The following is a 26211-nucleotide window of genomic DNA, read 5'->3' as shown; positions in this document are numbered from 1 at the left end:
TAATTGCAAGGTTATCAAAAGCCACTTTGTATAGCCCCTCTTCCCTCACTGCAGCAAACCACAATGAACTATATTGTCTGCCTTTGGGGAAAAAACAATGAAGGTGATAAAAATAGCAGTAATATGTGGGTGACAAAAAATGGGCTCCCCTACAGATTACTCAGATGTATTGATCTTTTTCTGTACTGTAAGCATAGTATAAATGCTGAACGTTATAGGCAAAATTAAGTTCAATTTTGTAAACAAAATTTACACTCCCCTGTTGTGGGTTTTCTGGAAAATTTGCATAGGAAAATTTTCTGATGCCCTAGAGTAGAGTGTGGTCTAATTTAGCATTTTTATTTTATTTGTATTTTGTAAACAAAGCTAAAAACTTTGAAACTGCCAAGCATTCCTAATATTTATTTGTGATTGAAATCCATTCATTGTTTCTGAAGAACTTATGAAATGGACATTTTTCCATGGAAAAAAAAAGGAATGAAAAATGTTCCCAGATCCCTGATAGTCTCACATTTTGTATTTGCTTACAACATAGCATCCATGCACCCATGCTTCCTTTGGACTTTCAGCCCCAGTCATCATCTTCTGCATGTTGTGAAAACACTAAAAGTCAGGATACTGTGGGGAAACAGTACACCAACCCTCTGCTTTCTCCTTTTGCTTTCATGTTAGTCAGCAGAATGGCATATATTAGTTGTAATGGACTATATATGAGAGCTTGAACTGGTGGATGGAGAATTCAGAGAGGGAACTCTCGGGAGGGATGAGTCCTTGTCTTTCAGTAACCAGTGTTATTACAATGTTGTTTTGTTACAGAGGAATTCCTGGGAAGAAATGTGGCACAATAATACTGACAGCAGAGGAGTTGAACTGTTGCCGGGTAAATTAAAATCTGGTTTTGGTTTTCTTTTGCCAAAGTATATTGCTTGATTCCCAGTTATCACAGAGATTATATTTCATCCTTTTGTATATTACTAGACTCTTAAGAGTAGGTAGAGTATTCTTACCATCCATAAGTTAGCAAGGGTTTCAAGAATCTCTCTCTTGGATCTCTATTCAGAGGTCTTGGCATTTGCCATAGAACTAATTTGTACTTTTTATACTACTCTGAAGAATTTCATCTATTTATGAACAACAAAGGAATCTGTCTTATACCAAGTCAGACCATTCATCCATCAATCTCAGTAAAGTCAGCACTGATTGGCAGTAGCTCTCTGGAGTTTTAGGCAGGAGTCTTTTACGAGCCCTACCTGAAGAACCCACCCAATGAACCTGGGTCCTTCTTCATGCAAACCATGCACTTGATCTACCACTGAGCTACAAACCTTCCTCAAGGAATATTTAGTGTTGATGCATAGCCACAGTTTTCTTGTAGGCTTAAAATTTAGCAGCACTTCAGTTTTCATTCTTAAACCAAGTATATAGGCATGGAAGTCAGTGTGTAGGACATTGAATTTAAAGGCAAGACTCACTTCACAATAAAATGGCAACCATGTGGAGGTGGGTCAAAATCTACATGATTTCCCTCATGAGTAATTGATTTACTTGTGAATTAGTCAAGATCATATGCTTTGCCTCCACATAGTATGTCTGTGGTTTACATGACACGTTCCTGGTCATAAATAGCTTGTCAAGTAGAAGAATCAACCAGCAGATGCAGTTTGAAGTAGCCTTCAACCTATTAAATTTGTGTCTGAGCTATACCATGTTAGACAGTAGGTGTGGGGTCACATAAAGAAATTCCTTATATATTTATATCTATCTATCTATCTATATATAAAACCACACACACACTGTGTATCAGAAAAAGATTATTTTGTTCATTCATTTGTTCAACTTTTATTTTATTTCTACAATTTATATACAATTTAACACTGTAGTTTCTAAAAAGTCTTTTAAACTACTCTTCATCAAATTGAGATCACAAAGGTTTATAATGGGTGGAAGCCTACAGCCCTCCAGATGTTGTTGGATTTTAACTCCCATCAGGCCCAGTACTATGGCCAGTGGTCACAGTTGATGCGAGTTGAAGTCCAGCAACATCTAATGGGCCATGATCCATCCATGGTCTATAATCACATAGTACAGCGTACTGTCTGTGATTCAAAACCAAGTTATTTAATTGAATTCATTGGTGGGGTAAAATGTAAATGTACTACCTTCAAGTTGATTCCGACTTATGGAGACCTTATGGATTTTCATGAGGCTGAGGCAGTGACTGGCCCAAGGTCACCCAGTGAGCTTCATGGCTATGTGGGGATTAAAACCCTGGTCTCCCAGGTCGTAGTAAACCCGTGAATAGTAGGGAAGTAAATAAGGGGGGAAATATACTATACCTACTCTGTAGCATGCCAGTTTGGGACTGGGGCAACCATCAGTGAATCTTTTAACATGTAAGGAGGTGGGGGGTAGACCTCAGTCTGTACTGTATAGGACAGTTCAGGAGAAAATTGGGTCAGGAAATACACACTTGATGCAGTGCATCAACATAACTCCACACACACACACACGAATCCTTTTCCGCTGCTAGAGTTATACTCCTTTATAATTTAAAAGGTCTTTTTGGTGGAAGGTAACTGTGCACCTCTCTATTATCCCAATTAACCAAAGCATCATTTAAACTATGAAGGTGCAGATTTCCTAATATCTTTAAAGTTACTGGAAGGGAAGGATACTGGGATCAGAGAATGAATGCTGTCAGATACAGATTGTCTTACCCCATTCTGCCAGGATTCCATGCCAGCATGTATGAACAGCCATTGGTCTGAGGATTCTTTAGAAAAAACTTTTTTTCTGCATGCCTGGTTTTTAATCTCCCTGGTATGCAAAATCTACGTCTTTTTCTCTGAATTGTCCATTTCACTATTACAGTGGGTGGTACAGAGCCACCAATTTTGCAGTAGTGGGGAGTGATGATTTGAAAAGCAGCAAAGGTTTAAATGGTGCTTTTATATTCTCCTTGCTATAATATTTCACAATATTTGGTATGAAAGGCCTTTCACCAGCCAAGATGACTGCATCAACTATGGCCTTTCCTGGACAGAGATGGTGTTTAGTCTGTTTTGGATGGGGTCTCACTCCCCCAAAGGATGAGCTTTGTGGTCTGGAGGATATAGTTAGAACTGGCCCAATCTTTGGAGGTTTAAGTGATTTTGGTGGTATGAAAGGCCTTTCACCAGCCAAGATGCCTGCATCAATTATGGCCTTTCCTGGGCAGAGATAGACTGGCCACAATTATCCACGTTTTGGTAAATTATTTTTGGATTGTCCCAATGCGTTGAACATGTAGCTGTCCTTGAAGACACTTCAGAAACGACAGTTGGTACACAATGACTACTGCAAGGCTGGGTCACATTTCTCCAGTCTTTAAACTCTTGAACTAGTTCCTTGTCTGGTTTTGGGCCCAGTTCAAAGTGTCTGTGTTAACGTGTTAAAGGCGTACATGGCTGGGGACCAGGGTACCTTAAACACTGCCTCTTCCCGCATGAACCTGCTTGGTTCCTAAGATCATCTTCTGAGGCCTTTCTTGGTGTTTCCCTGTCTCCAGAAATGAGGCAGATGATCACCCACGCTAGAATCTTCACAGTTGTGGTACCTCAATTTTCAAATGCTCTCCTTAGGAAGGCCCACTTTACTCTGAATCTGACATCTTGTCAGTACCAGCTGAAGACTTCTTTATTTGTCCAGGCCTTTTAGATGTTGAATTTTACAATGCTAGAATCTGGCCTTTTATTTTTTCTGCTGCTACTGTTTTATGCTGTTGTATTTAGTGTGTGTGTGTGTGTGTGTGTTTTAAAAAATATTAACTGTTCTTGGAGGCTACCACTCAAAGAGCAGGCTGAAAAATAAGCAAACAAATAATGTCTTCTGTGGTAGAACTAATACAAGTTCTAATATGATTATATTTGGATAATTACGGTGGAAGAAGGAACAACAAAGCCTTGCTTTTTCTGAACTTGTAATTGAAAATTTTAATTCAGAAGCCTAACATTACTAATAGATTGATTTAAATATGTGATATGAAGAGTATGTCATGACAATGTTTCCAGCAAAATAGAAGAAAACCAGAAATTACTTTAGTGCCTTTTGAGGTTATTAAAATAAAAGTAATCTGACCTTGATGCCTAGTATTTATGCAAATTATTGTGTATGTAAACAGTATGCATGGTATAATTCATATACTTAATATACACTTCTATTATTAGGATGCTGTACTGATGCAATTTTGTGCAAACAAATTGGACAAGAAAGATTTCTTTGGGAAATCTGATCCCTTCCTGGTGTTTTTTCGCAGCAATGAAGATGGCAGGTAGATAATCTTATTTCTCCTTCTAAATATATTGGGAAATGTAAGTTATAGTGATGATCAAGGGATTTTTCTTGCATAGCATATTAATAGTTTCTCTTTCACAGTGCTATTGTCTTTTCTTTTTAGACCTATAAACCTCTTGTTTAAAAATTCAGGTCACTATTAAATTGATGATGAGAGAATGTGTATTTCTTCTATAAACCTGCTTCAAATGGCTTGTTAATGCCAATAGTATATCATTTGTATACAGTTTCAAATGTGGGCTTGTCCAAATAATATAAATCGCTAACAAACACTTTCATAACAGATTTGTATTTTAGTGAATTCACAAAGTTCGTCCCAGTATAATGAACAATAGAACAACAGTGATTTGGGTATTGTAGAAAGTCTTATTTATTTACTTTAATTTTTAAATCACTTTTCTATTAAAGTATCCTGAAGTAGTGAACAAAAAGCAGCTGGAGAGATTAAGAACAATATTTACCAATAGTTTAGCAATGTTAAACTGTTGGTTAGAAGTAGGGCTGGTGCTAGCGTGTTCGGCGCCCCCCTGCAAATTAAATCTGTGCCCTTACCTTTTATAATTTTTTTGTTCATTTTTCAATTGAAACTATGTCAACTGCTGAGTTTCCAAGCTGCTGGGAGTGCATGTGAATTTATTGGTTTTATCAATTTATTCTAATGCATTTATAGCCTGACTTCTAAAAAAGTTTTTTTTCTAGCAGGAGCCCCCCCAGCACTTCACAACTACCAAGTCTGCACCCCTGCAAGATTTTTCTCTCAAACAGGCACACACACAGAGATGAGATAATAATAATAATAAAATTTTATTTCTAGGCCGCCTATCTGGCCGTGTGAGCGGCCAGTCTAGGCGGCGTACAAAATCAAATAAAATACAGCATATAAAATACACATATAAACCAAGAATCTAATATAAAATTAAACTAAAACCACCCACAGCTATAGCAGATAAAATTAGGCTACCCTAGGGGTCTTATAGGCCTGCCTGAATAGCCAGGTTTTCAAGGCTTGGCGAAAACTTGGCAGGGAGGGGGCATGGTGAAGATCATAAGGCAGGGAGTTCCAGGGGGTGGGGGCCACAATTGAAAATGCCCTCTCTCTGGTCCGCACCAGCCTAGCTGTTTTAACTGGTGGGACCGAGAGAAGGTCTTGAGTGGCTGATCTCGTCAGGCGGCATATTTGTTGATGCTGGAGGCGCTCCTTCAGATAAACTGGTCCGAGACCGTATAGGGCTTTAAAGGTTAATACCAACACCTTGAATTGGGCCCGGTAGACAACTGGTAACCAGTGTAGATCTTCTAACACCGGAGTGATGTGATCACGACGACGGCTGTTCTTAATCAGACGCGCCGCCGCGTTCTGTACCAGCTGTAATTTCCGGACCGTTTTCAAGGGTAACCCAACGTAGAGCGCATTACAGTAGTCCAAGCGAGAGGAGACCAGGGCATGCACCACCCGTGGGACAAGATGGACAGGAAGGTAGGGTCGCAGCCTCTGTATTAGATGTAATTGATACCAAGCTGCCCGGCTCACTGCCAAAACCTGAGCCTCCATGGACAGCTGGGAGTCAAGGATGACCCCGAGGCTGCGGACCTGGTCCTTCAGGGGCAATTTTACCCCATTTAGCACCAGCTTTTTGGCTTTAATGCCAGCTTTTTGGCTTTAACAGGCGAAAATCTAGCAGACAAAGATTATCCTAACAAGGAGAGAAAGACAGGAAGAGTGTTTCCATGGTTGTGTTCTGTCTAGTTCAGCAGGCTAATTTAGAAGGCAGAAGAGCATGGCCCAGCCAGGGAAGTTGGTAACCCAAAGCAGCCACCTGCTGTGTGGGGCTCACCCCATTCCAGCTAGTGGGGAGAGGGCCTCCTGCTTAGAGGTGGCAGATTCATGGGGGAGGTCTCAGGCACCACCATTGCTGTGGCAGGCAAGATCGCAGAACGTGGGCACCAGATTGGTGGGAGGGCTCCTGCAATCTTCAAGCAGGCCTCCCCATCTCTGCATGGCCAGACAGGGTAAAGCCGCACCTCCTGAATGTCTACCTGATAGCCCCACACTGAGCTGTAGCCACCCATCCCTCTTTAATCCCACCTCAATATAGTTACTGCCCTTCAGTACTGAGGCGGGGCCCTCTGTCCATGCTCAGCAACAGCCTCGTAGTCGTGCTGCACAGAAGCCAGGATTTCTCCAACTGAGAGGCAAAAATCTCCCCCCTCTCTTAGAGAAACCCTCCCGAGAGGCAGAGAGAGAGAGACAAAGTGCGGCTGACTTGGGACAGGGGGGCTGTTGTTTTCTCCCGGAGCACACAACCCTGAGCACAACAAACTACCACAGAGCTTCCTCTCACTCTCCAGGGTAGAGAGCCAGGAGTGTGCATCTTCTTACTTGCTCAAGAAGCCAGCACTCTCCCCCTGGCCCATGGTGCGTCCCTTCCTGCCTGTTCGCCAACAGCGCTCACTGGAGAAGGAGAGCTGGCCTCCTGGAGCCACCACGAACTCCGCCTGGAGCCGTCGAGGGGTGGAGGGAGGGCCGGGGCAGCCTCTCCAATCGCCTCCTTGAGGTGCCCAAGCGCGGGAGGCAGACAATGCCAAGGAGCCAGCGGTGCGGCTGCTGCCAGCGCACTTTGAGTACTTGTTCAAAGGCAGGGACTCGGCAGGCAAAAGGAGCCGCCTCACAGGGGCATCCTTTGGGTGCGATGGGAGAGCCAGGCAGCCAGCTCTGGCGGAACCCTCCCAGTTCCGCTGGGGAAGGAGGCAGTGGCTTGTCAAGCCGTAGGGACAGCTTGGCCACCGCTAGCGGGCGCGCTCTCTTTTGGAGAAGTTTCTTGCACTGTGCATGTCGGGCAAAGGAAGTCAGAGCGGCCAGGTGCCTCCAGTGCCCCTCAAGCATTGCACCCTCCTGCCATGCTTACCTTGCTTACCGTGTTACGCCGGCCCTGGTTAGAAGATGAAATAGTCCATTAAGGAACTGTTTGCCCAAGGGCTTCTGTGCATTACAGAGGCCTGAATTACCTACCTGAGTAGGTTGGGATAAACAGTGAGAAATATCAGGGTGCTGGTTTCATGCAAGAAGCAGTCAACATGTAGAAAAGGTAAAGTAATAGTCATTATACACTTCACTGGTAAATCTAATATAATAGTGTAACAGGAATATATGAAAAAAACCCCAAAAATATCTAGGTATCCTCCAACTGGGAGGGTCATGATGGCAGTCCTCCTATGAAAATCACCCTTCAGGTGAGACCAATGGTCCATTTTCCATAGGAGGACTGCCATCAAGCGGGATGTACAAAAGCAGCCCATAACAGGGAGGGACCACCCACATCCTAATCATTAAGAACCTGTTGCAACACTCGTCTGCCAAAAGAGGCATCGGCAGAGGCATAACAATCTATTTTGTAATGCCTTATAAACGAGTGAGGGGTAGACCAAACAGCAGCTCTGCAAATATCAGCAACAGGAGCGTTGGTAGCAAAAGCAGCCGTAGTGGCCGCTGAGCTAGTGGAATGAGCTGTTATACTAGCTGGAACTGGAAGCTTAAGGGACTCATAGGCTAAGGTAATACATGGACGCAACCAGCGGGATAAGGTGGAATTAGCTACTTTATGCCCCATAGAACATGGATGAAAGGATACAAACAAAGACTCAGTTCGTCATATATCCTGGGTCCTAGACAGGTAGGTCTTGAGAGCCCTCTGAACATCCAATGAATGCTAAGCCTTCTCTAGAGGATGGGTAGGATTCGGACAAAATGAAGGAAGAACAATGTCCTGGTTGCAATGGAAAACTGAATTGACCTTGGGACGGAAGGAAGGATCAGTCTTCAGCACAACAGAGTCCTTGTGAAAAACACAGAAATGGCGGGCAGAAGACAATGCGCCCAGTTCCGAAACTCGTCTCACAGAGGTGATCGCGATCAGGAACAGGACCTTGAATGACAACAGACGTAAGGGCACTGTCCTAAGGGGCTCGAACAGAGGGCGTTGTAAAGCCTGTAGGACCTTCGACAAACTCCATGAGGGAAAACGGTGAAATACAGCCGGTGAGCGTAACACGGTTCCACTCAGAAAACGTTTGATGAACGGGTGCGAGGCAATAGGAGCACCAGCGGAGGACACTGAGAGAATGGATGACAGAGTGGATGCATGTCTACATAAGGTGTTGGGTCTAAGTCCCATCAGGAGGCCCCTATGAAGGAATTGCAGCACCTGTTGTATTGTGGCCTGGGAAGGATCGAGGTGCTGGGACTGACACCACCTGGAGAATGCCACCCAAGTATGTTGATATATACGGGTGGTGGATGGTCGTCTTGAGGCCAAGATAATGTCAATAACAGTGTCAGACAGGCCAGCAGACCTTAAATGTCCCTGTTCAAAAGCCACGCTATTAGCTTGAGCCAATTGGGTTCCTGATGCAATATTGGGCCCTGGGATAAGAGGTCTGGCCTGACCGGGAGTGTCCAAGGGTCCGTCACTGACATGGCAAGGAGATCCGAGAACCACGGTCGACGGGGCCAATATGGAGCTATCAGAACCAGTTGGGCCCTCTCGCGTCACACCTTTCTCAAGGTTCTGGCTAAGAGTGGTATTGGAGGGAAGGCGTACAATAGGCCATCCGGCCACGGTAGCAACAGGGCATCCACTGCTTCCGCTGTCGTGTCCAGGTATCGAGCGAAGTACCTGGGTAGCTGGCAATTGCGACTGGAGGCAAATAGATCGACTGAGAAGACGCCGAACCGACACTGGAGAAGATGGAAAATGGTCGGATGAAGTTTCCATTCTCCCGGAAAGACCTGTTGTCTGCTGAGCCAGTCTGCTGTCACATTCCAAATTCCTCTGAGATGTTCTGCTTTTAATGATTGCAGATGTTGCTCTGCCCAGTCGAATATGAGGGAAGATAGGTTCTGCAGAGGATGGGACCTGGTCCCCCCTTGTCTGTTTAAATGAGAACATGGTCCAAGTGGAACAGAGACTGAAAATGGAGCAGAGCTAAGTGGACAGCCTTCAGTTCCAGCCAATTGATGCTCTGAGTCTGCTCTGCTGTGGTCCAAACCCCCTGAACGAACTGGGAGTTGCAGTGGGCTCCCCAGCAGAGGAGACTGGCATCTGTGGTGATAACAGTCCTGCGGGGTTCTCTGAACGGAGTGCCCTGGGTGAGATGTTGGACCCTCGTCCACCAGCGGAATGAAAGACGCAGTGCGGGGCTCAAGGGAATTGCTCGATGATTTGACCTGGCAATGTCCTGCTGAAATGGCAACAAAGCCCACTGGAGTTGGCGAGTATGAGCTCGAACCCATGGCACAATATGGATGGTGGACACCAACATTCCGAGAGCCTTGGCTAGAAGCATGATGTCTGTGGTTGCATGGTGCATCAGAGACCGTGTGATGTCTGTGATAGCAGTTATGCAGTCTGGAGACAGGAACACCGTCGCCTGCAGGGTGTCCAACATCGCCCCTAGATGTTGTAGGCGTTGGGTTGGTTGGAGATGGCTTTTGTTGAAATTGACTAGCCAGCCGTAGGCCTGCAAGACATTGAGCGTGAGCGTTAGATGGCGATGAGCCAGCTCCTTGGAACTCGCCCGTATTAAAAGATCATCCAAGTAGGGGTAGATATGGACCCCTTGAAGCCGGAGGTAAGCCACTAGTATGAGTAGCACTCTTGGGGCAGATGAGAGGCCGAACGGCATCGCTTGATATTGAAAATGCTGGGGGCCGAAAGCAAACCGAAGGAATTTTCTGTGGGCTATGCAAATAGGCACATGGAGATACGCTTCCTTTAGGTCGATAGAAGCCAGGAAGTCTCCTTCTTGAAGGCTTTCTGTAATGGAGTGGAGGGATTCCATTTTAAACCTGCGATACTTTACGAAACGGTTGATGAACTTGAGGTCCAACACCGCCCTCCATGACAGATCTCGTTTGGGCACAGCAAATAGGAGGGAGTACACCCCTTCCGACCTCTCTGTTGTAGGGACTGGCTCTATCGCCACTGTGTCCAAGAGGTGATGTATGGCTGTCTGCATGATGCAGTGCCTGGCTGGTGCCCTGGGACAAGGGGAGGGATGAAATCTGTCCAGAGGGATTGCTGAAAACTCTAGTGCATAGCCATAACAAAAAAGATCTCTGATCCAGGCGACCTGAGTCAGACGCAGCCAATGGTCTCCAAACAGAAGCAGTCTGTCCCCAACCAGTATCGAGTCAGTACTGTGTGTGCTGGCGAGACCCTCCCCTATATGAGGACGTTGAGGTACCTCTGCGCCCCTGGTACTGACCTCTGCCTGGGAAACGTCTGTTCCAGACTCCCCTGGAGGGACGGAAATCATAAGTTTGGAAATCGCAGCCTCGTCCCCCGGGCCGCATTCCTCGAAAGGGCTGGGTCGTGCGGTATGAGGTGAAACATCTGAAAGGCCTGCGATCAACGTTCCTGACAGTGGCCAAGACAGGCTTTCGAGCATCCTTGGGGTCAACAAGCACTGCCTTTAGGGCTTCCTCGCCGAAGAGTAATGAGCCAGAATAAGGTGCCCTTGATAAATTAACTCTGGCTGTAGAGTCCGCTTGCCAGTGACGAAGCCAGAGGGTCCGTTGAGCGACTACCTGAGCTGCCATAGCTCGTGCTCCCAGCTGATTTGCGTCCAAGGTGGCATCAGCCACGAACACCGCTGTCTTCCGCAATTTCATCAGTGACCTCCTCAGAGAGACAGGATCGGGATTAGGATCATCTAAGAGGTCATCCAACCACATCATCGCTGCCCTGGAAAAGATGGAAGCTGATGCAGAGGCTCGCATGGAGAAAGCAGTGGCCTCATGATTCTTGCGTAAGGCAAAGTCCAGCCTCCGCTCAGTGGCGTCCTTTAAATGTGAATCTCCTTCCCTCGGCAAAAGGGATCTAGAGACTAGACTGGAGATCGGCTCGTCTATGCCAGGGACAGCCAGTCTGCTTGTAAAGTCCGGAGCCAAAGAGTAAAGTCTGTCCGCAAGGGCGTTAAAACGACGTGTTTGTAGTGGATGAGACCATTCGTCCTTGGCCAGCTTAGCAATAGGATCTGGCACAGGAAGGTAGTGCTCTGCTGGTGTGGGGGATTTCAAGACCCTGGCCCCTTTAATAGCGGGAGTGGCAGCTGGAGGTTGTGTAGATTGGAGACCAAGGGTGTTCAATACTCTGCGAGCAAGGGGCTGATAATCTGAGGCATCAAACAGGCGATAAGATGTATCCTCCTCATGTTCCGACTGATCACTCCATTCGTCTCCTTCGGCTTGCACAGTAAATGGTGACTCCTCCCCACAAGAAACGTCATCAACAAACCTGCCCCTGGCAATGTCAAAAAGATTTGGAGAGCATGATGGATCTGCCTCATTGCGTACATAGTGGTCCACACTGCGCTGAGGAATGGCGGGGACTTGTGACGGTGACTGTGTTTGAGTGAAGAACGACAGCATGTCTTGTAGCTGTGATATGAACTCATGAGACAGCTGCAGCCCCGGTGAGGTAGATGGTTGTGCTTGTAGAGGCAACGTTATGGACGGCTCAGCAGGCTGTGAAGATGAATAAGCCCTAGGTGGTAATACGGGAGGAAGGTGGCTGGCTGCTGGTTGGTCAGGAAACCCAGCAAAGTCCTCCTCGGAGGATGCAGTCGGAGAGTGAAATAGATTCATTAACTGTTCCTGGCCCGCCCCCTCGGAAACTGGAACAGAGACGTAGCGTGGCCGCTTGGTTGTGCTGTGGCTGGATAGATGTTTAGTTTTGGCAACCGCTTTGGTGTGCTTATGCTTGGCTGCCTTAGATTGTTTCGGCTTGGTTGTCTGAGTTGTTGCTGGCTGTTCCACCATCATATATTTTCTAGGGGGTTCAGTACACGGCCATGGATGGGGCAGAATGTACAGACCCGAACAGGCTCAGTACACGGCCACGGATGGTGCAGAATGCACCGGCTCAGATGGCTAAGTACACGGCCACGGATGGGGCAGAATGTACAATTTCAACAGTGTTGGTACACGGCCACAGATGGGGCAGAATGTACAGTATCAACAGCCTTGGTACACGGCCACGGATGGGGCAGAATGTACAGATCAAACAGCCTTGGTACACGGCCACGGATGGGGCAGAATGTACAGTTCCAGACAGCCTGAGTATACGCAGAATGTACAATTTCAAACAGCCTTGGTACACGGCTGTGGATGGGGCAGAATGTACAGTTCCAACTAGGCTGGATACACGAAACAGCTTCAATAGTCAGCTTCAGGCAGCAGTTTGTGTTGAAGAACTTATAGCAGGATTATAGAGGTTCTGCTCTGCAGCATACACACAGAAACTGACAGAAAAGGCAGAAACTGACAGAAAAGGCCTAGAACAGAATCCTTTACTATGGAAAGGACCAAACAGAAAGGGCGGGAAAAAAGGGTGAGGAACAAAATGGCGCCCGTGAAAAGAGCGGGAAAATTGGCCAATCAGAAAGGTTTGGGGCGATGAAGAAGCAATGGCGGTCACAGGGGAGCACCAGCGAGCTCAAAAAACACCCTCAAAAAACGCTCTGGAGCCGCGGCGCTGAGAAGCGTGATCACGGCTTAGAGAGCGAGCCAGATCTCTACAGCCGCGGGACAGACTCAGCAAGCGAGGGGAATAAGGAGCCGCAGCCGCAGGCTCCGAAGGCAGACACGGCGAGATTTAAAATGCCACAGAACGAGCCAAGGGAGGCGGGGCAGCCCAACCAGAAAGGGACACTGAAAGTAGAAAGAGCCGCAGCCGCAGGCTCTGGAGAAAAAACTAAGGGAGCTGCCGCGAAAACAGGCGGCGAGTTGAAAAAAGAGCGGCGGCGCAAGGCAGAGAGCTGCAGCCGCAAGCTTCTAGATTAAGTCTGCGTCCGCCAGCTGAGGAAGGGAGAACCGCAGCCGCGGTCTCCCAGAATCGCCGTTCGGCTAGGCAGGGAGCTGCAGCCGCAAGCTCCTGGATTAAGTCTGCGTCCGCCACCTTAGGAAGGGAGAACTGCAGCCGCAGTCTCCCAGTAAATAGTTAGGGACTGAGGGAAAAAATAGACAAAAAGGGGATCCCCCTTAAGTACAAAGACAAACAAAGTACAGTCAGTTGCACAGACTCTAAAGTAAAAAACAGAGGGAAGGAAATAATGTGGAATACACACACAAAACCTCCACACCCTGTCACACAAATACACAAAAACTTATCTAGACGCTATATATCCAACTTGCACAGACGAAGGCAAGAATGAACTGGAGAGTGGGAGGGGCCTGACGCCCCTAGTCTTGACTTCAAAAACATTTTTGCCTTCGGACGATAGGTGGAGCTATAACCTGGTTGATGGCAGTCCTCCTATGGAAAATAAGCAGAGCTCCCCCCCCCCCCATTTGCAATGGGTCTGGTGCTATTTATTAACAAATGACCTGGAATCTTGGGTTTGCAATGAGGCAGCTGAGTTTGCAAATCATGCAATTATCTGCTTCAGCAGACTAACATAGCTACAGTCTGGAAGCTTTTTGGTTATGTATTCATTTATAGGAAGATTAGCTAACCTTTGGCTGTCCATTTGTTACATAACAACTCATATCAGCCACAACATCTGGAGGGCCAAATGTTAACCAGTCCTGATTTACTGCTTTGGGCAAAATACTTCTCTCTCTACCTTGGTAGTATCCTATCTATGGCATGGGGAACAATGGTACATGAAGTTACTGGTGGCAACATTGGTTTATGATGGTGTCTGTATCTTCATCTCCACTTAAGAATCTGCATTGGTGAAAAATGTGATCATTTATATTGATTCCTGAGAATTTAGTATAGACATCCATTTTGTCTGGGTTATCATAGTGGCTGTGTTTACACATCACAGTAAACCATAAATCATTGTTTTCTGTGAACAAGTAGCTTGCAAGTGTACGCTGCTGAATTGCTTCCATTTTGCTCCTTCCTTTGTAGAACAACAAATCACAAGCGTTTGCTTAGCTGTGATGTGTTTGGAGAGATGTTTCTCTCCAAACAAACCATGATGTTAAGCCAAGATTTGTTTTTTGCATACTGATCATGGGTTGTATTCATCTAAGTCTACTCTGAACCTAATTGAAATCAATGAACCTAAGTTAGTCATGTCCATTAATTTCAATGGTTCTGCTCTAAGTAGGACTAGCATTGAATACCACTCCATGGCTTGTTTGGGAGAAACAAATCATGAATGTGATTCACATGCTACTTATTCACAGAAACCATGGTTTATGGCTTACTACTTACTATGAAGTGCGAGTGGAGCCATTGCAAAAAATAAAACACATACAAGATCCATACAAGATCACTTAACATGGATTAGTTAGAAACTTATACCCTGTAATTCTATCATACTCATAATCATGGCGGTTTTTTCAGTTTAATACATGCTTTATATAGATGATATGGGTTTCTATTCTGTGTTAGTGATTGTGAGCACAGAACCAGGGGTGATATGGAACTTGCAGCACCACCTCTGGGTAGTGCAGGATAGGGCACCAATTGCCATTGGCTGGAGCATATTTTCTTTTAGAGCAGGCTTCTCCTGTGGCACTAGCCATTTATCTCCAGCAGGGTGGGGGAAGAGTCAGCTTTGGAACGTCAGTCCCCACAGACCTTTGCAGATCGAAGTAGCTGAAGTGCCAAACACCCAGAAATCTTTAACAGGAAGTTTTCTGAGTGCTGTGGAAGTGCTCCAGAGTGAGGAAGCAGCAAGTATACACACCAGAAGGAGGGGCTCACTGTAAGCTAGCCACTCCTGCTCTAGAAGCTTTATGACTGACTTTGACAATGAAAAACTGGTATTCACAATATACCTGTGAAAAGTGGAATGAGAGAAGGACAATAAACTGCACCATAGCCTCTTCTGTATCCTGGTGTAAAGGAGACTGTGTGCCTTGAGGCTTTTCTTCTATGTCTTCAAAGTGGTTGAGAAAATGCAGAGACTCCCCACACTTTAATCCTAAAATGCAGCCTCTAATCGTCAACAGCTCTTGCCACAGATCATTACAAGTAAAGGAGTCTGAATATTTCCCCTCCCACATACACACAAGTAGTACAACGGTCTTATTAAAGAATTCCCCATCCCCTCCTCTGCTTGCCGGGCCTCCTCCTCTGCCAGTCACCTCCCCCACTTCCTGCTGGTACCCTTTGTGTGTTCTCAGTAAAAAGTGCTGTATGTCTGGGTTAATTTGAAGGCCATTCTCATGGCTGAAAATGAAATGCTGCTCATTTTTCATTTCATACAAATCACAACAAACTACTACTTGGTGAGTTTGTTTTCAAACTCAAAAGTGGGCCATAAATACTTTAAATAAATATAAAAATAAAAACTTTTTTTGTGTTTTAGTTTTACAATCTGCCACAAGACAGAAATTATAAAGAATACATTAAATCCGGTGTGGCAGGCATTCAAGATATCTGTCAGAGCACTTTGCAATGGAGATTTTGACAGGTAAGAGTGAGTGAACTTGTTTTATTAACTAAACTTTTGTAAGATTTGAGGTTCCTCAATTTAGTTTAATCCTTTTAGAAGATGTAATATCAGTTCAAAACTTTAAGTAAATGTTACTATCAGTATCATTCATTTAATTAAATGTTCATATCTAAGAGGTACATGAGGTACTGTAGTATTTTCAGTATACTAATAGGTACCACTCTCTCCACAGATGATTGACAAGCAGATAAAAAGCAAAATCTCTGGAAACAAGGAGTCACTGCTGCTAGTGCACTAGAAAACTAGTTACTGCTCTGTGTCACTGAAAAGCAAACATTGATGATACTACTTTCCTCAAGAAAAAAAACTTTTTTGTTAAAGATTCCTGGAAGTTCCCTCTTGCTCAGAATTCATGGGATAAAAACCAGCCTACAAAGCGGCTAACAGAATATGTTGGTACTTCCTTTTTTCATAAGTAGCAACCATCACATGAACATCTAATGAAACAGAAATGGATGGCAAGGTATCTTCCCCATCTTGGTTACTTCATTCAATTGTTTTTCTCGTTGAGGTGTTTACAAACGATGCTGATGTCATCTCTGCTTCAGCTGATCCACCTCTTCTTGCACCTTTGCCACCTTTGGTGTAAAAATGTGGACCACATTACAAGAAGCAATATGGAAGACAAAAATTTCAGAGCAGTCTGACAAGGTTGTCTCTTATTAACGCAGCCAAACAAAGGCATTCTGAATTCAGCAAACTAAGAAAAATTGGCAGTTGCACTTTCCAAAATTTATTTATTTATTAAATTTATATCCCACCCTTTCTCCCAGAAGGAGCCCACGGCTATAATTATATGCTTATATTCTAGAAAACCTAGTAGTTATCTCCTTCTTTCCTTCATTTCATTGTCAAAGAAAAGATTTTTCTAAATTAGAGATAGGGGGTTAATGACAACAATAAATTTTAGAGGACAAAATATGTAGTTATATAAATTACCTTAAATAAATAAATATTTCCAAAATCCTTTGGGAAAATTATCTGTCTTCATTATCTTACCCCTTAATATTTTCTTGAAAGGGAAATAAAATTGATGAAATATGGTTAGACGTGTCTCTTGAAAAGATTGCACCTTCAATATCTCAAAAACTCTTACCTTTTTTTAAAAAGAAAAATGTTTAAATATATAGCCAAAATAAAAACTACATTTTTGATGACCTAGGCAAGAACAAGATTTTTATCATTACCATTCATGATAAATAATGCTGCTGGACATTTTTGGATGTAAATAACTAGTTGACCCTAATCAATGCTCAGTTGAGATTTGTTTGGGAAAACTAAGCATCAGCTACATTTATCTCCACTGATAATACAAAAGCCTTATAATCAGAAGGATGAATATGTTCCTTGAAGAGGCAAGGCTATGATTAAGACATACCTTTTGTAAGGCAAACTTGACTGCTTTCTAAGAAGTCTGGGAATACATATATTGTCCCTTAAACATTACTTTAATACATTACCTTATGAAGAAAAGGATATAGCTCAAAAGCCATCTATTCTTTGACAAAATCAATGACAAGAGAGCTAGCAAAGTTTTCCTAGTTACTCGAATGGATAGAGTGTATCCTAGCCAATATTTCATATATGAACTGGAACAATAAAGTTGGCCACAGTTGGTATCCACCTAGATGTGGATCAATCCAATGTTGTACTAATTCTTAGTACAAAATGTTAATGTTATCTGTGGTTTTAAATATGTAAGTTTCTACACTTCCATTTCTATATTTCTCTTTCAAGTTCCTTATGTTTAAAAATTGCTAGCTTCGTGTATGCACCTAATATTAGTTACTGCATGGACATTTAAGCATACTGCCTCAGAAGCAGATTGATCTGTGACATAGTTTGTGCCTGAAAACACCTTAACTGGCTTACTTGATAACACATGACAAATGAGTGTGACTCCAAATGAAGCCTGAATCTGACTTGGGACTGAGCAAAAAGTTAAAGCAGCATCTAAAATAATTAATTTCTGTGGTTGATAACTAATTCAGTGAAGCACTCCTTCAGGAAAAGTGACTTGTTGAATAAGCCCATCACAGGTCTAGAATTGGCTGCAACTTCTGATGAAGAGACCTGCAAAGCTGTTACTGGAATCTTCATATACTTTATTAGCATTACCAGATGGATGTAATTTTTAACTGTTAGTTCTCATCTGTAATCCAAAAATACTCAAAGGAGTGAATGCAGTATTTTCCAGCATTTGTTTGGCCTATGGCTATTGGTATATACTATCCATTCGTGTGATTGACCAGAGATTTTGCTAGAATTTGCTCCCACGTGCAAAAAAAAAGTATTTCTCTGAGAGTAGATCCAAGAATCCATTTTTCCTATTAAATTTTTCTTTTAGCATGTTCTTTAAGAACATCATTCTCCTAGTTATTAGGTACACTAGCAGCAGTACTTGTCTCGCTACATCTGCCTGTCAATCGCCTATGGAATGAGAAGTTGTTAGTTTGGATAACTGGACCTACCCTCATAGAAATGTATTTTACAGGTAGGGAAAAACCTAAATATTCTGCACTTTATTCAGATCTTCTATGTCTAGAATACAGCTTCCTTAAACACTTTCATTTCCTTACACCTGGAAAATGTAAAATATTTGTGTTAATCTCTAATCTAGATCTTAGTACATTCTGTCCATGCTTTACATCCCGATGCTATTTTAGACCTATGCTGGTTTGGCTCCCTGTGTTCCAGATGTCTCTGTACAACAACCAAAATTCTTTGACATGTCCTGATATGCATGGTGATTCTGTGAAACAGAAAAAATTGTTATTGTCACAAGAACAATAATAGCAGCCAAGAATCACCTACCATCAACAAGAATAGATACTAAATGTTTCAGAGCAAAATATCAATACTTGGGGCGCAATCCAGCTCACCTTTCTGCCAGGCTGGGCTGAGCTGGATGCCACCGAGTTTGGGCTGTGCCAGCCTCTGCCAGCAGCAGCCCTCTGCTGTGGCTAAGCTGAGGCGCCCCCAGTAACCTACCAGCACCACCTGGGGTCTGCAAGGGATGGCCAGCCCAGCAGATGGAGAGCTGGTGGAAGCCTCCAAAATGGGGCATTCTGGGGGCGTGGCAGGGGAGGAGCCTTGGGGGGGACTTACGAGAGATCCTCCTTACGTTCAGACTCCTCCCCCATGTCCTGATCCCCCCCCAAACTCTACCAGCTAAAAGGCCGCCCCAGTAAAGTAATTTTAAATATGCCCCTTTGTGGCCTACAGGGAGTGCTTACTCTCAAGGAGGCCTGTTTGTGGGAGCTGGCACTTCCCAGCTGGCTTGTGCACGCAGCTCTCAATGGAGCCGACATTCAGCTGGGCTGGCAGCTCCTGAGCAGGAGGAGGATCCCACTGAGCTTTCCGCCGGCTTCTCTGTCAGCCTCCCCTCCGCCGGCTCCCCGGCATTTGGATTGGTCTGTTGGGAACAAAAGAAGTTGACTTTTATCAAGTCAGACCACTGATTTATTTAGCTCAGTGTTGTGTACTTTGACTGGCAGTGCTCTTCAGGGATGGAGCCTCGATTCTTTCCAGCCTTACCTCAAGATGTGGATTGAATCTGGGATTTTCTGCATGCAAAGCATTTACTATGGCCACGTGAATTTCTAATGAAGGTTTGGTTGCTCCAAATCTATATTGTTTCTTCTCATTTCCATGTTTCATACTTGCACCTTCTTCTAAAGAAAATGTAATTATCCTACTTCACATTTTCTCCTTAACTACGGAGGAGCAGGGCCTTCACCATTTTGGCACAAGCACAATGGAACTCCCTGTTTCAGGAATGTGAGAGGCTATTCACCTTGTATACTTTTCAAAATCAGATGAAAACTCCCTAGCACTACCACCACCATTATTGGGGCATGTTGAGTCTACTGGTTTACTGTTAAGTGAATGTTTATTATGGTGGTTTTTAGATTTTTATTTTATGTTGCCTTCAGCACCTGTTGGAAAGACAGCTGGAAAGGTTTATAAATAAATTACATTCTCTTTTGTTTTAATTACCTTTTTTCACCAAAAAGTAATATTGATTGTCAGTTTAATAATTAGATGTGGAAATGCATAATTCACATAATTTAGCACGCTACTTATTTCTGTTGACAAGTTTTTTCATACATGTTTGTATGCTTTTTCTGTGATTTATTTGTTTCTTTTCAGAACGGTTAAGGTTGAAGTGTATGACTGGGATAGAGATGGAAGGTAATTATTTTATTGCACAGCACTAGTTGTGTAAAATGAATTGTATTGCATACTCATTATAGAGAGTTTGGAGAGCTTCCACAATTTCTACCAGATATTCCTATGCCTAAAATCTTTCATGTAGGAATGTATAAATAACATGAGTCTACTGAGTCGCTACTTTATTGTTTACGTACGTGCTTATTTTGCAGTCAGATGTATATCAAACCTCCTCTTCCTTATGCATTTTGACAGGGGAGTGGGTATTTCTTGTCCAGCCAGCTAACAGCACAGAGTAATAAAAGAAACTTACAACCTGAAGAGCAGACTGGGCATTCTTGTTAGAATCCTTAAAATCTCGACTTTATTTAAAAAATATAGCTTTCACAGCCTTTGAGAGTTAAATATGTGATAGCAAAAATATCTGTTTTCATTGTTGAATGAGTTACACGTGGAACAGCACTAGAGTGTAAATGTGTGTTTTGATCCCAAATTAATCTTTTCCTGTTTATACTCCCAATGCTTATTAATTTTGCCAGTTTTACCAACTCTTTTGTGTCTCCTTAAATTGTAGGTATAACATAATTTCAAGAATTAATTATTTATATTTTGGTTGCTGAACTTAACTTTTCCTTGAATGTAAAGCAATGAAAGACTTGCAGCTAAAGATCTGGTCATTTATTCAAATTAACATGTGACAGTTAACATCCCAACCTCCTTTCTCTCCCTGACTCATTGGTTATCTGTCCTACAGGCCAGCTGCCTTTATGATCTCTTTCTTCATTCCCTTCTTGCCAGCAGGCCCCTGAAGACATTTGGCAAACAATGGCTGTTTGCATGTCATGCCAAGCTATGGTTCAGAGTGACATGCACAAGCAGGAATCAGCGGCAAATCTTTAAAAAATGCAGTTTAAAATGCTTTTATCTGTGCTTAGTCAAAAATTAACAGTGCACATTTTGTGGGAAGATGGTATGCAGCCATGAGATAAATTAGATAAGAAATATTCAGTAACTTTTCGGTTTGTTTGGTAACATGGGCCCATTGGTGAACTTCATGGAGAGATGAAAACGTTTCAAATATAAAATAAAGCACCAAATTGTGGGATCTTCCTAGACACATTCCTAAAATTCCTTTTATATTGGGAAGTGTTATATGGCATTTTATTCACATCTTTAGCATACATATCACATATCTGCCAAACTGAATTTTTGTTTTTTTGTTTGTAGTCATGACTTTATTGGAGAATTCACAACAAGCTATAGGGAACTATCCAGAGGACAGTCACAGTTTAATGTCTATGAGGTAAAGGTTTAATCTTTATATCTTCAAGTGCAGGTAATGAATAGTATGCATTGTCTATGTATCATTTTGCAACTCAGCACTCAGTTCCTATAAATTTTAACTATCTCTCTTCCAGTAATGGGAAGAAGAAAATTTGGATGAAAGGTGTAGGTCCACCAATGTGTATACACACTTTCTTTGTAAGCGGTCAATATGTTTGTGGACTCGTTTTGTAAGATAAACACCATTTTATTAGATAACTAATCTTTCAGCATAGTTCTTAAACTTATCTATGTGTACAGCAATCAAACTAGAGGTTCCAAAACTATGTCACAGTAAGCTACCCTGAGTCAAACAAGTAACGCCTATTACTATTATTTATTGAATTTATATCCCACTCTTCCTCCCCAAGGACCCTGGTTACATATTTGATGGGGTTTGTTCTTGCTGCTGAGGTTTTGCTGAGGTTTTGATTGTGTTTTTTTAATGGATTATTGAAATAGTGTATTGTTTTGATTTTATGCTATGCCATTTTGGCTGTTAAGCTTTTTTAAGTTGGTTAGAGAGATTGTTGTAGTAAATAACAAATAAATCAAATAATAATGAGGGATCAAAGTAACCTCAAAATAAAATTAGAGAATTTAGCTAGGGCATGATGGAAATGTGAAAGGATGGTTGGTGGACTATTGTTCTGTGTCCTGATCTAGTCAAGGATTGAGTTAAAAAGTGTCATGGAAGGGAATAAATGGTAATATTTATAGGCAAAAAATAGGAGAGGAGATGTGGAGTGAAAAATGACATTATAATGATCCATTCTAAATAAAGTAAAAAATTAATGAGATGATTTAGAAAGGGCCTAAATCTGCAACAAAAATATTATCAGTTTCTATTTAAAAAAGTCGGATCCAGTCTCAAACATGTGAGGGGGGAGCTATAGATGTACCATAGAGTTAAAGGAACCAAAAAAAAGGTGACAGGGAAAATGAAAATGTAAGGAAATCAGTCTCCCAAAGTTTCAGCTCAAGAAAGTGAGAAGTCATCCAAAAAGAACTAAAGCAAGATATGCAATGAGATTATGAAGAGGAGGTAGAATCTAGATCTGAAAAATGTAACTCTAAATCACTAACATGAAAGTGACAATACCAAAAGAATGTAAGAGAGGCCAAGATGGCATCAAAACATAAATGGGTTGAAGATATGAAGCATTTATTTTGGGGTAAATAACTGCTTTCACTTTGAGATCCAAATTGCATTAATTGACAGTGCAAGTAGGTAATTTTGGTATCAGTCACTAATTTGTGAATGATTCTGGTATTTTATTAATTGGAGTCAACTATGCAATTTAGACATTGGCCTGGTTCACATGTCACACTAAACTAAAACATGGCTTAGCATGTATGCACGAGCTTCTGGGGAGGAGATTATGATAATGCATCAGCCAAACAACTGGGGGGGAGTGAAGCGACCTCAATCTCCTCAGGAGCCCACAGGCTCATATATTTTGTGCTAACATGAAAGCCAGACATAGTGTACTTGTGGCTTTCCAGAAGAATTTGGATCACCACACATGGGAAGAAGATGCTGGACTAGAAGGATCTTTTTATCTCATGCAACAGAGAATTAACAAAAGATAACATAAATCAAAAGTTTTCCTGGTATTCTCTTACATTTTTTTCTGCCACACTTACGGCAGCGTACTAGAAGTATAGCACTAGTTCCCCTCTATTCAGCACTGGTTATGCCTCCACTGCATCCATTTCTGGACACTGCACTTTTAAGAAGGATACAGACAAACGAACAGGTTCAGAGGAAGTCAACAAGGATGATCAGGTGACTGGAAACAAAACCAAATGAGGAGAGACTGAAAGAACTGGGCATGTTTAGCCTGGAGAAGAGAAGACTGAGGGGAAATATGATAGCACTCTTCAAGTACTTGAAAGGTTGTCACACAGAGGAGGGCCAGGATCTCTTCTCGATCATCCCAGAATGCAGGACACATAATAATGGGTTCAGGTTATAGGAAGCCAGATGTTGGCTGAACATCAAGATAAACTTTCTAACTGTTAGAGCAGTACGACAATGGAACCAATTACCTAGGGAGATGGTGGACTCTCCAACACTGGAGGCATTGAAGAGGCACCTGGACAGCCACCTGTTAGGTATGCTTTAAGTTTGATTCCTGCATTGAGCAGAGGGTTGGACTCAATGGCCTTATAGGCCCCTTCCAGCTCTACTATTCTATGATGCTTTAAGTTGCTATGTAGGCCGCAGTCCTGCTAAAAGTAGTTGTGATGAATGCCCACTGAAATCCCTATGATTTAAGATAGTTGTGACTGAGTTGCCTCAAATGGAACTTAAGTGGAACTAACATGAGTTGGATAGTAAGCATAATATATTACACTTAGGTCTAGAATCATAGTAATACACAAGTGCATTTGCCTCACAGTTTATATAATTCCTTTCTCCCTTGAGCTTGACTGCTCTGTGCTTTGTAGCACACAAGTGGGCTACTAAGAATAGTTGTGTGAATTGTTAACTTAGCTGCAGAGCTTGTAAATTAGTTCAAGGGTGGAGAATCTTCTTGAATGTCACAATTGATGGGATTTACAGTGATCTGTAGCTGCCAACAAAGCAGCAACAGATGGGAGTCAATATCTCTTGGGAATGTGTATACTTTCTCTCTCAGAGGCCCTGAGCAAGAAGACTGCAAGTAGCAGTAAATTAAATAAGCTATTCAGGTCTTAACATTTAGGACAATACCTAAATTAGCCTGACATGCCCAGCTGTATCCCATTTTCAACCTCCTTTCCCATCCATTTCATTTCTACCCACTGGATTCTATAGACAATTGTGCAGAACTAATTGTGTCCTATGATATCAAAGCTAGTCTGACTTAGCCTCATTTACATCTCTCCCTCTGTAGCTACCCAACCAGGACAACTCCAGATTGAGTTGCCTTCATGTTTTCCCTCCCTGCAAGCCTCAGGTCACATCCACACCATACATTTAAAGCACATGGGTTCCCCCAAATAATCCTGTAATTTGTTGAAGGCTGCTGGGACTTATAGCTCTGTGAGGGTTAAATTACAGTTCCCAAGATTCTTTTGGACAAGCCATGACTGTCAAAGTGGTATAAATGTGCTTTAAATGTATGGTGTGGGTATGACCTCACTCATTTCTTTCTCTATGCACCTAGACAGTGTAAGTGACACCAGTTGCCTATCAGACACCATAGGGATACTAGAACCCTTCCTTTCCTCTTATAAACCTGAACAAGCCTTTGAATTCTTCATTCTCTGCCATTCCTAAGATTGACTCCAGTGACAAGAACTGGTGGAATACTGTACTTTTTATGCATGGTAGGCTCATTAATGAGCCAGTGGAATTGGAGCCAGCTTTCCTTTGTCAGAAGGCAGTGAAGAAGACAGAGGCAGGGAAAGCAGGGAACATTCCTGATGAAATCGTTTCATATCATTTTGCCTTGATGGGCACATTAATGTGTGCCACAGCAAGATGCATTTTGGTTCCATGTAAGGGTCATACATGTTCCTATGCCAAATGGGTTGGGTTGGGTTGGGAAGGAGTTTAAAGTGTATAGGGAGAGTAGCGTTAAGAAGGGTGTGGATCAGAGCTCCAGAAATGTGAGAAACACAGCCTTAAGAATATCTAGAGATTTGTTTTAATGTGTAAAAGTTAACATACTTGCATTGTACTACTTTTCTAGGTTATAAATCCGAAGAAAAGGGCAAAAAAGAAAAAATATATTAATTCAGGAACAGTTAAGTCAATTATTTTCTTCATTATTGTTTTTCTGTCGTTCCTAATACATCTTGAAATGAGATATATTTAAGCATTATCTGTTATCTTGCACAGTAAGTTATTCTGAGATAAACTTGCTTTTTTATTATCAATTTTTTTTTGTCATCAAAAAGGTTCATTTTCTATCCAACGTGCCCCCAGGGAATTAAATAGCCAGTAATAAAGTTCACTTGTGAGTGCTTGAAGCCCCTAGGACTTGACTAGTATTAGTTTAACTGAAGCCTACAGGGGCTTCCAGAAGGCTTTAGAAGTTAAACGTACATGGTTCTATTACTTTGCTGCAACAAGAAAAGAGTGCTGTTCCTATCCAAAAGCTAAGAGAGAGAGAGTCTGGCAAGAACAGGTCACAGCATCTTTAACTTTGTTCACGGAGAAGTGTTGCACAGAAGCAGGGCCGGCTCTAAAGGGCGGCAAGGTTGGGCCCTGGCCGAGGGCCCCGTGGCCCAGAGCGTCCCCTGGAGGTTCCCTCTTTAGGGTGGGGGAGTAGTGCTCCCCTTCCGCAATCCATGGCAGAATTGCTGCCGCAGATAGCATCATCTGCCCGTTCCCTCGCTTCACCTACCTTTCCTGTGTTTTGTGGCTGCGCGCGTAGCACTGCCCTTAAGCAAGATGGCAGCCGAGGTTTCCCTTAGAGGCTGAAGCATCCGTCGCCATCTTGGTTGATGGCAGCCTTGCATGTGCGTAGCACACATGCGTGCTATCAACCAAAATGGCGGTGGAGGCTTCAGCCCCTTAGGGAAACCTCGGCTGCCATCTTGGTTAAGGGCAGCACTGCCTGCACAGCCGCAAAACATAAGGACAGAAAGATAGGCAGAGCGAGGGAACAGGCGATCCATGGCAGCGTGTGCCAGGGCCCAGGGCAGGCTGGAGCCCAAGGGCCCCGGCGTGTCTGGAGCCAGCCCTGTGCTGAAGCATTGCACTATGTAGGCAAGGCTTTCTGCCCAGAGTGAATAGGCTATACCTATCCATGTAAATTTTTACAGCAAGCTCACAGCATAATTGCATCTTGCAGTGGACCTCAAAAACACTCTTTATTTGGCTTTGATAATTTCTGCCAGACTTTATAGTGCTTTTAAAAAATCAGTTTAGGGGATAATCCAGCCAGTCTTTGAATGCAAGATAACATGCAC

At 43.1% G+C, this 26211-nt stretch overlaps 1 protein-coding gene across 3 annotated transcripts in view; it reads left to right on the top strand.

Moving 5' to 3' along the window:
- The window catches only part of CPNE8 (copine 8), a 97094-nt gene that overhangs the window by 42954 nt on the left and 27929 nt on the right, over nucleotides 1-26211 (top strand). For 2 of the 3 annotated variants that reach the window (XM_061640312.1, XM_061640313.1), the window contains exons 7-12: nucleotides 817-880; nucleotides 4206-4309; nucleotides 15661-15765; nucleotides 19960-20001; nucleotides 21208-21283; nucleotides 24987-25040. In XM_061640312.1, the coding sequence (XP_061496296.1) occupies nucleotides 817-880; nucleotides 4206-4309; nucleotides 15661-15765; nucleotides 19960-20001; nucleotides 21208-21283; nucleotides 24987-25040 (445 nt within the window). Of the gene's footprint in view, nucleotides 1-816; nucleotides 881-4205; nucleotides 4310-15660; nucleotides 15766-15983; nucleotides 16271-19959; nucleotides 20002-21207; nucleotides 21284-24986; nucleotides 25041-26211 lie in introns of those variants that run through there. The other variant, XM_061640314.1, reaches the window with a different exon arrangement.

This window comes from Rhineura floridana, chromosome 8 (genome assembly GCF_030035675.1).
Source record: "Rhineura floridana isolate rRhiFlo1 chromosome 8, rRhiFlo1.hap2, whole genome shotgun sequence".
Classification (NCBI taxonomy): Eukaryota; Metazoa; Chordata; class Lepidosauria; order Squamata; family Rhineuridae; genus Rhineura; species Rhineura floridana.
This window is presented reverse-complemented; position numbering and strand designations above follow the sequence as displayed.